This window comes from Ammodytes marinus, assembly GCF_949987685.1.
Source record: "Ammodytes marinus genome assembly, chromosome: 21".
NCBI lineage: Eukaryota > Metazoa > Chordata > Actinopteri > Uranoscopiformes > Ammodytidae > Ammodytes > Ammodytes marinus.
In genome coordinates, this window is record NC_137225.1 from 20,738,095 (window position 1) to 20,749,051 (window position 10,957).

At 40.0% G+C, this 10,957-nt stretch overlaps 1 protein-coding gene across 1 annotated transcript; it reads left to right on the forward strand.

Annotated features, from left to right (window-relative positions):
- Window positions 1-802: 802 nt before the first annotated feature.
- Window positions 803-10,431, forward strand: cops9 (COP9 signalosome subunit 9). The gene is made up of 3 exons (XM_080050350.1): window positions 803-975; window positions 6,733-6,805; window positions 10,191-10,431. The coding sequence occupies exons 1-3, from the start codon at window positions 913-915 to the stop codon at window positions 10,226-10,228; spliced, it is 174 nt and encodes a 57-aa protein (XP_079906476.1). The 5' UTR covers window positions 803-912; the 3' UTR covers window positions 10,229-10,431.
- The last annotated feature ends 526 nt before the right edge of the window (window positions 10,432-10,957 follow it).

Here is a 10,957-nt window from a genome sequence, read left to right on the forward strand (position 1 = left end):
GGGAACTCATTTCTTACTTAGACAAAAAGTAAAGATTATGACGGAATTGATACAGATTTTCTTTTAAAATAGGCAAAATAATAGCAAGTATCAGTGTTTGTAGCCATATGTGTAGAATACAAATGTAGATTAAGTAGCTGTTTTGTAGAGTTGTTTGATATCTTCATGTAATGTGCCAAATATAAATAAAAGGTTTTCCAAATATATCACAATGTCAATAAAACGATTTTTTTTCTTTCTTTTTAGAATTAGTTACTTGTGATACTGTCATTATATTGTTATGGACTTTTACTCAAATAAGTATAGGTTTGATATGGTGAAATGTGTTATTACATACATACAGACAGACGGATAGATAGATAGACAGATAGATAGATAGATAGATAGATAGATAGATAGATAGATAGATAGATAGATAGATAGATAGATAGATAGATAGATAGATAGATAGATAGATAGATAGATAGATAGATAGATAGATAGATAGATAGATAGATAGATAGATAGATAGATAGATAGATAGATAGATAGATAGATAGATAGATAGATGGTAAATGATTGATAGCAGGGAGAAGGTTGTAGGGATTGTATAGTATCACTAGCTTCTAAAGCATGAATGATAAATATTACTTGTATTAAATTTAGAGTGTGTGTAGCCTATGTCTGTTCTTTAAAAAACTTTTTTTTTAAAGATTCAGATTGTAAGTAAATTGTCTATCCCACACTCCGGAACTGTATGTGGCGTCAGAGAAGAAAAAAAGCTGGTATGTCTAGCCGAGCCCATTTCAAGGTTGCACACCCGTCTGTTTTTGTTTGTACCCTACCGAGCCGAGCAACTAGTACCTCACCACGCAACAAACCTATTTAACATTAAGAGGTAGAAAGGTTTTCTGCCGAAGTTAAACCAAAACAATGAAGCCCGCAGTGGACGAGATGTTTCCCGAAGGAGCTGGACCCTACGTGGATCTAGACGAGGTAGGTTAACACAAAATATTCAGCCGAAAACGGGCTAATGCTAGGTAGCCTTTTAGCGACAGTTTCATTTACTCTACTGATAAGACAGTGTCTCCAATTTTCCTTCATATCTATACACATTTGTTTCATTTATGGACGTAAAAGATGTCTCACATTGCTTACATAAGTGTCATTTTTAAAAGTCTTAAATTCGTCCCTCTACTGTCTCTGAGCACTACCAGTAGCCTATGTGTAGCCTATGCGTGAATGTCTGTTAGTTGCTAATTTCTTGTTTTGTTTTGTAAAGCGACTTTGAGTTTATAGAAAAGCGCTTTATAAGTATCATATATTATTATAATATTCAGCATCTGAAAGTCTAGGTTTAGGTGGTGGATTCCGTCTGATTTGAAAAACTTGTAATTGTTTTTTTTTCTCTTTATCAGCTGTTGTGTATTTGAAGTATTTGCATTGTATATTGTGTATCTATTGTTGTTTTTGCATTGCATCTGTTTGACTCGACATCATTGAAAATGAGGGTCACCCCTCAATTGATGTCTTGGATGAGGATAAATAAAAGTTAAATGAATGAAATATTACGCAGAGTGCAAAGTGCTGCTGGTATTGAAGTTCAAACTCCTTAAGAATAAGTTTTAATATCTGCTTGATATCGTTACAATTAAAAGGATAATAGTCTGTTTTGAACACTTTTAGTAACAGTTGCACAAACATATTACACTGCTTTTGATCCCTTATTGGTGCACAACTTTGTGGTACAGAAGAGTCAATAAAACGAGTGCTATGGAGAATAAAGCTGTTTATATAAAAATCAACTCAGTAATATTTACTTTATTTACAACTATACATTTTACAGTGTATTGGCATCATGCCATTCATTGTAGCAGTCACGACCTGCGACAAAGCAGAGAGGCATGTTACAGGAGGAGCACTTCACTGGTGTCTTTGCCTGGCACTGCCTGCACTTCCGCCGGCCGTTTGTGCTGCTCCCGCTGATGTACACCGGCCTGTGGTGAGCTCCGAGCGGGAGCGGGGCAGGAGATGGTGGGTCGGGTCGGGCTGTGGAGGAAGAGCCCACCATGGACAGCTCCAAAGCCAGGGTCTCTCTGAAAGCCTTCTGGGGCATAGGGGCCTCTCCTTTAGCTTCAGTGAGCTCTTTGTGGAGGATGAAGGCATTCACAATCGCAATGTCCACAAAATGATAGAAAAATGTTTTGTACCACTTCCTGGTCCTGTGGGGGACTTTATAGGACCGAACCAGGGCGTCAGAATGGTCCACTGCGCCTATGCACCTGGATGGATAGAAATAAAAAATATATTAAAAAGTATAACAAAAAATACAATTATCAAGCACAACTAGCACAGATCCACTGTAGTCAGTTCCAATCTGATACATGGATTTGGAAATCTTCAGATACTGTTTCTGATTCCGAACTCAGAGCTGTTTTTTTTTTCTTTAATATTATAATTGTTTTGGTATTGTGTTCGGTTACTTGAGGCTATAGTAAACTACACCACTTCCTATTTGAAAATATGTTTTTTTGGGGGGGGTGGGGGGATTCCTCATATTTAAAATACATTTTAAAGTCATTTATATTAACTGTTTTGAACTGTTTCAGAAAATGAAATAATATGAAATAAATGAATAATGAATATAAAGCACATACCGGTTGTACTCCTTCACTGCCGGTGAGACTGGGACATCCTTGACTATCCACTGTCCTTCTGCATCTTTGACCTTCCTTTGCACTGTGTCCTCCCCATGCGCTGTGTGTATAGTGGAACACAGGGAGACGTCCCCTCTGTCTCGCCACTGGACAAAGAGCAGCGGGTCCTTCCTGATCCAGCGTATGCTTCCACGGGGCGACTTGGAGTCCAGACTGTTGTTCTGGGTTCTGGGGAATCCCACTGAGCGTGTGTGGATGCTCCCGCACGCCCAGATCTTCTTTTGGAGCAGGTCTCTGAAAAGCAGAGAGCTCGTGTAGAAATTGTTCACAAAGAGCTTGTAGCCGGTGCCTAGCAACCGAGTGTCGACTAGCTCCATCACCGACTCATAGCCGACACCTTTGCCACTTTTTCCCTCCGACTTTCCCTGGTACACGAAAAAGTCCCACGTATAGCCGTTTGTGGAGTCTGCCAAAACGAAGAGCTTATACCCATGCTTATTGTTCACATATTGTTTGACTTTGAGCCCACCATTGCTTGATTTGGAGGCAACCATTCGCTCATCAATAGCAATCTCCTGGTGTGGATGATAGTGCCTCATGCAGGTGTCCCGTATGTCGTCGTAAAGTGGTTTAATGTTGCCTAGACGATCGAACGCCGTGGTGCCTTTCCTTTGCTCGTTGGCAGCGTCTGCTAGCGGGCTGCTGAGGTGAAGGGCCCCGCGGACCCTACAGAACCTCTGTCTGGTCATAACCCTTTTGGGGAATGGCAAGCTGTACAGAGTATCCCCGCGCCAGTAATCGCTGAGCGAAGGGCATTTGACCACACCCATGTAGACCACCAAGGACAGGAACGCATACATGTCCTTCAACGTCAGATCCATCCACCGGTTGGAGGTTGTAGAGTTGTGAGTAGCGCCGTACAAATTGGTATTGTCGACTATTGTCAGTAAAATAGAGTTGGTGAAGAAAAGCTGGAAGAGCTGCAGTGCTGTGTATGAAGCCGTATCTCTGAGCTGGGGTCCTGGTGGATTGATGGGTGTGAAGACGGGCTGTGGTGGTGTGATGTCTGCTTCGTCCACATCTTTCCATCTCTCCTCAGATGGCGAGCTGGTTGGAAATGCGGCATGGCTTCTGCCGCCTCTCCCATGTCCTCTGCTTCTTGCACTTCTAGTGGCATTGCCTCTCTTGGGTGCAGGGGGAAGGCTCTCCTCTTCTGACCAGCTACCACTACTACTGTCCTGCTGCTTCTCCGTATGAGGCCTCTTGTTCACTGGGAGGGAAGTGCATGGCTCCCAATCCTCTTCACTATCTCCATCAGATGATTGTCTGCTATGTGAAAACAAACGACGAGAAATGATTTTTAGATCTAGATGGTACAAAGGAAAGAGGTTTTATTATATTTTTCCCATAAGATAAGATAAGATAAGATAGACTTATATCATCCAATGGAAATGACTTTGCCAGGTTGCTCCAAATCTACATAAACATATAATATAAAATAATTTAAATCTTAAAAAAAGTTATACAAAATACAAAGTGTCTCATAGAATAGATAGCATATGATGGTGACAGCATATTGCAAATGGCAGTGAGTATAAAATCCATTATATTTTGAAAGCACTGCACATTGCAATAATGAATAAAATACTGTTGTAATAGTTGTTGCAGAACGGTATGGCTGTTGCATCTTTCCCTTTAAGGACGGTGGCCTGGTTGGTATACTGTGATCTGTAGTGTTTTGGATTGGCTTGATCCTCGTGTGTGAAAGTGCAGGCATGTTTACCGTATACAGCACACTGACATGTATATATAGTTCACTACCTGTAGCTAGCAGTGTCACTGTGGCTAGGTTTGAGCTCAGGTTGTTGCAGGATAAAATGCTTATGTTTGAGAGACATATAGCTCATGTAATGAACGTCTCGTTACGAACCTGTATACTACAAGTAATCAATAGAAACCAGCGCACTACCCAACCTATAGCTAAAGGGTTTACGGCCAAATTTGTATATTTTGATAAAAGTCGTATAATGTGATAATACCCACTTGTCATCGGAGTCAACAGACAACATGTTGCTCTCCTCGCCTGTTGTTTCGTCTGAAGACTCGTCGCTTTCACGCCGAGTGCATTTTCCCTGGAATTCTTGAGATGCAGCTTTGGATCCCTTAGTCAGTTTCGCCATTGTTTACCTATATACAGGCTCTAAAATTCTTAAAACATACTAGGCTCGTTCGACCTAACTTTCAGCTCGTCTGGAAAGTAGACGAGAGTAGCCGAGTGCAGTCGGGGGAGTGACGAAAATGCCTGACTGAAGCCGGACAGCTCCGAGTCGGAAGTAGCGTCCTTGTTGCGGATGCAGTTCGTTTTCTAGTTTTATTTTGAAGGCTTATTAGAAACATATTCGCAGGAGAGTCACACATGCTACAACCGATTAGAAGCAGAACACAACACAAAGACGAGTAAACACTTTAAAAGCGAGGGGCATTTTCAAAACAAGAAACGAGATATAATATCCCCATTCCCCTCACATCTTTATCTTTCTTGTTACTTTACTAGAACACCTACTTTTAAGTGATAAAGAATAATTTACAAGAATAATTTACAAATCCAAATAAAGGAGGTTTAGTATTTCTCCCTTCACATAACGAATATGATCGGCCTAAATAAAGAAGGTCTAAGAAAAGATCCCTTATTATTATTGTAGAGATGGATATGATGAACTGTATTATGATGTGTAACAAACAACTTGTTGTAGTTTTGGTCTGGCTTTGCGACACTACATGTAAAATACAATTCCCAGACCATTTAGATCACTTGAAATAAGCCTATGATTTAATCTTAATGGTATAAAAATCACTTCACCAAGATCTTATGTGACTCAAGTTTGTGTTCACTTTTAAATATATCTATACAGGAGAGTTACACATCCAAATTATTTCTATGTCAAGGGTTCAGAGGTTTAACTCTGATTAAGTACATTTCTGCTTAAATGCATATTGTGGCGGCCTAATGATTAAACATAAATTAAAATCAAAAAGAATGGATCGTAATTTAATTTTGAGCGGTGATGTCAGACTTTTGCCTAACCAATTGGGGAAACGCATCAAAGGCACGAGGTTTAAACTCCCAATTAGCGCTCAGCTCCGCCTGTCAGCAAGACGTTTCCCATCAGACATTTCGCTCCCGCAGCCCGTGGGGAGCAACTGCAGCGACTTGCTCCAGTGTCTGTGTCCGTCTTGATACCGCGGGACTTCAAAGTCTCAAGCAGCCGAGCCGCAGCCAGCCACGGGTGCAAGTCATGGACCTATAAAGAAGGTGCAAGTGGGACAAAAAGTCTAACCATAATGCAGTGCGCTCAGCAAGACGAGCGTCATAATTGCGCAGGTCTTAGCAAGACGGCGACAGGTCGAACGAGCCTACTATGTTTATTTTCCCTTTACACGCAGACGGCTTTAGATAGTTTGCTTTTTCGCGGGGAGCGGAGTTTGAAGCTGCTGCTGCTGCCCACCCAAGCACTGTTTCCTCCTTTTTAATTGGCTGCAGGAAACGCCAGTCATCCGCTCAATCGGTTGCCATTGGCTCACAACAGAAGAGGGGCGGGCTCTTGTTTTCAACGTGGACTCTAGTTGGCTGTTGTCGGCTGAGGACAGGACATGGTTCAAGCGACGGGACAGTTTGTTTGATGACAAATCAATGTGTACAATTCAAGAAACAACCGTATAACATACATGGAATAATACCGGGTGTGCATTTGTAAAAATACTCATTAGACTAATTAAATTATATTGCATTTGCTTTGAATCTTTAACATGAGATTACATTTTGAAGTGCAATGGAATAAGTAAAGAAAAATCCCTATAGTAGTTATGTCAATGAATTGAAACATGTATATCTTCTACTCTATTAATGTGTGTTTCTTGTACACGCTGCCCTCCAGTTACATTTTTGACTGTGGGAGAGTGAGAATGCATTACGTGTTTACCACCTAGTAGCCCGTTATCCCTATCTTTTGTATGTATTGTAATGCTGTGTGTGTATCATGGTGTGTATGTGTGAGAGTGACCTGCTCAAACTGCTTGTACTTCTGTGTGTTAACAGGCAGGAGGCAGCAGCGGCCTGCTAATGGACCTGGCAGCCAATGAAAAGGCAGTTCACTCTGACTTCTTCAATGGTAAGCAACAGGTTTCTGAATTATACATGAAAGACACATTTGTTCTTAAAATATATAGTGGCAAAATAAATATGTCAGCGAGACCGCTCACAATGGGGAGGATACGAAACAAAATACTAACTGAAATGTTCAAAAGTAAGTAGACACTCACAATTTTAGACATGTGTCAGTCTTTTTCTCTTGTCTTACGTTCTTGTTCCTATTGAATAATATTTATAAAAGGCCAGTGTCCTTACACGCCTCTTTATTGTTAACAGAATAGGGAAAATTGTTGTGTGCTGTAATCGTAAATTACAAACGGCAGAAAAGAGAATAATGATGTGTATTATCGATGATTGCATGGACCGGGAAAATCATAATAAAAAGACAATTTCAAAAAAAAAAGTACCCTTTTACAGAAACGTGGATAACACCGTTTTTTTTTCATTGGTTGTATGAAGCTATCGTTTAAAGACAAACCCAACAAAATTGGAACGAAAAAGCGACAGAATGTGTATAAAATAAATGCTTGTTATACGGTAAAAGCTTATTTTGGAACATATAAGCTTTAAAATGCGCTTAAAATATTATAAAATCCCAGTAATTTGAAAGGTTAAAAGGAGAGGAACCATATAATTGACAAACTGCGTGAAAAAGTGGTTTAAGCGTAAGCACATTATCCCGTCTCTTGCCTTAACCACATTTTCTTCTCAAATGAACCCTTTAGAAAATCCTGTTGTTCCCTGTAAACAAGCGCTTTATGTGTTTCTCACACAGTAAAACACACAGACAGAGGACGCACATGAGGCAATAAGCTAATAATCTGTTTTCCGCCTTGCAGCGTAGTTAGGCTGCAGGCTAAACAGCAGCACATGACCTAGAAAGGAAAAGAGCTGATTGTTAAAAAGAAGAGAATGAAAAAGCAGTAGAGGAAAAGAGGAGGATGGTAAAGTCAGTTTATGGCTGCTGTTTAGACTGAAACTCAGCGGGGCACCTCGCCAGTCAGCTGCTTTAAACACATACACACACACACACACCTAAACACACACCTACACTTAATACACACACACCTTTACATCACTCGGGTTGTTAACACTTAAAACTGCCACTCTGTGAATTCTCATGTACCGCCAGTCCCAGTTCATAGCTCTAACATGGATTTGCGTCCCATAGGGGCCTTCCATGTTAATAACCAATACGCTCAAAAGTCTAATGTATTGTTTCAATCTTAAACAGTACACATTAAACTGACATTTATGTAGTGCGTGTTCAAACTGAACACAGAAGCCATGTTTGGTGTAGCATCTGTTCTGTGTGACTGTAGGGTGATAATGAAAAAGAAACACTGATTGTTTTCAAGGACACTATGCCCTTTATTGACTTTCCACAAGCTCAGCTTGATGTGTCCCTTATGACCATTTAGTGCAAAGCATTGTTCAAAGGTCAACTGACTGACTGGTGTGAAACATAGACAATTCTATTAAGACTTTGTTCTGTGAAAGACAGCTGGGGCAACTTGTGTCCAGTGGTTAAAGTTGCAATGGGTTATGGGTAGCCGAGGGGCAAGCGGCTTGATTTGTAGACTGTCCCTTTTATTAGACCAAACGGGAATATCCTGCTGCTCCTGGAGAAACCACAGACACATTAAAGAGTTCTTCAAGCCTGGTGTGCTGAATACATTTTAGCTTATTATGAACATTTTAGAACATGTATGTAAATATACGAATAGTGTCTTTACAGATAACTGCCTTCTTTTACTAGAACCACTTTCAGCATATTCTACTGTCTTGGATTAGTCAGGAGCACTTCCACACAATTTTAATAGGTCAAAGAAGCATTTACATCACTAGCTAACTCACAGGTTCTGATAGAATGATGTCAGCAGTGTTCAAAGTAAACACGCCGGGCTTGAAGGGAGTGTCTGGATCGCGGTGTTCTCATGCCCAGAAGGAAAAATACATATCACAGCATGGTGGTGACCAAAAGATGAAAGAATGGAACGGTCTATGCTTGTCATGCCAATTTCTACATAAGCGTCAAGAGTGTGGCAGCCATATTTTAACTACGGGGGAAAAAAACTCCCCCTTGGTTATAGAGGGAAGACGGAAGCAAACATTTTATAATGTGAAGTTTTAAGTGACAAATCCAGATCACTAAAAAAACTGCACAACACATAGGACTTGTCTTCAAGGTTATAATGTGCCAGTTGTTGACTTAAAGTAGCTACAATGAACTTTTAAATATTTCTGAAACAGGCTAATTTTTCCTCTGATGTTCATAAATGACAGCAAACGAGACCATCAGCGCAAAGAATGCTATTTTTATACAGTTTTTCTTAATCCCTTTGTCATGGGTATACGCTCACCCAGGAACTACAGCTGGCTTAGTAAGAACACTACAGCTTTTGTCTAAAGGGGGCGCTAGAATGAACCAAAAACTAAAAGTTCCTCAGAGCACCTTTTTTAAATTCAGTTGTATTTTACTTTTTCCCCTGCTGCTAATTTAGCTAATTTAGTCACCCATTGGTGTGCAAAAAAAATAAAAAAATTGGAATAAGGCATTTAGGAGAGTTATAGTAAAATACTGGCACAGGGCAGGAAGCGTCATGCACTGTGTTCTCATGAAGTCATATGTGGCTCTGTCGTCATCTGTGGTGTCAAACTGTGGAAAAGTCAGGTTTGCTCTGTCCCTTGAGAAGACTCAAACAGGTTTTTTTTTTCCATTAATCCATTCCATTACTCTTTCGAGTATTTTTTTCCTCCCGATTAATTGATGAATCCATAAAATGTCCATCACAAGTTGCATTTACAAAGAGTGTGTGTGTGTGTGTGTGTGTGTGTGTGTGTGTGTGTGTGTGTGTGTGTGTGTGTGTGTGTGTGTGTGTGTGTGTGTGTGTGTGTGTGTGTGTGTGTGTGTGTGTGTGTGTGTGTGTGTGTGTGTGTGTCCAAGACCCAAGGATAATTTAGTGTCATATCACTATAGAACAAAGAAAAATCAAGTATTGTTTTGCATGAAAACAAAAAAAATTAATGGCTAATTAATGGTTATAATTAGTTACAGTTCATTTTCTATGCAGCCACTAAAGAGTAATTCAGTCTACAAGCTTGTATTTATTTTCTCAACGTTGTGTTGTTAGTTCAATTATTACTTTTGTACCATGATGTGCAGACTCTCCTCAGCTGGAGTTCAGTTTTTTGAAGTATTTGAACTTCCCCAGCAGGTAGGTACAAACAAAAGATGAAAATGTCTGAAGTTCTAGCTGGTGTAAACTCAGAAGTTAGAATAAACTTTTATGTAAAAGCATAATTCACTGAGACCGTGGGAGTTCTTGGAAACATCCTGACCAATTCTATTAAATGTTTAATCTCTTTTTATCCCTCTTCTTTGTCTCTTTTTCTACCTGCAGACTTTGAGGATCTGTTCGATGATGACGACCTGCAGTGATGACAGCGTCTGACCAACTGTGTGTGTGTTTCTGGCAACGTGTATATAAGCAACAACAAAAGAAAAATCGGAAAAATGGGCTTACTCTGACTGTTCTCTCTTCTTTGTACAGTCCCCCCCCCCCTACATATCCCTCACCACTGAACTGAAATAAAGCATTTTCTTGTTTTTTACTACCAAATAAAAAAGGTTGTCTTGGTGAACCAGGTGTCTGTGAATTATGAGAATCCCTTACATTCCAGCTCTCGAGAAAATTATGAGTATGGTATTGGCGTCTTCGTGTTCAAATCTGTTAAAATCTGCTTCCCGACTGGATTGTAGGTTTGCTGGCTCTGAGAAACACCTGTTAGCAAAAGTTAATTACACACGAGATACAGTGTTAACATGACCACTAAATGCTCAGTTAGGGGCCTGACGGTACAGGAAAAAGCTGCTGCAAAAACATGTTGAAATGCTAAAAAAGTTAAACTAAACATAAACATTCACTTCAATTATACATAGTTACACAATATGTTTACATTCAAATTCAATGTATATTCCAACTTTTACAGAGAGGCTGATCAGAGCAGTTAACAGTCCATGGCCGAAAGTATGTGGATGCCCTATTATTACACATGTATGTGGTTGTTGAAAATCTCATCCCAAAAAGCACAGGCAATTACATTTATGAAGGTTCTCCACCAGATGTTGAAGTCTGGCTGATCTGCTCCCATTCAACTGCAATACTGA

Bases quoted from the DNA above. Each gene is read 5' to 3' on its own strand.
- cops9 (XM_080050350.1), top strand. From the start codon at position 913: ATGAAGCCCGCAGTGGACGAGATGTTTCCCGAAGGAGCTGGACCCTAC. The intron at 976-6,732 runs GTAGGTTAACAC...GTGTGTTAACAG, and splicing joins CCTACGTGGATCTAGACGAG to GCAGGAGGCAGCAGCGGCCT. The intron at 6,806-10,190 runs GTAAGCAACAGG...TTCTACCTGCAG, and splicing joins TCACTCTGACTTCTTCAATG to ACTTTGAGGATCTGTTCGAT.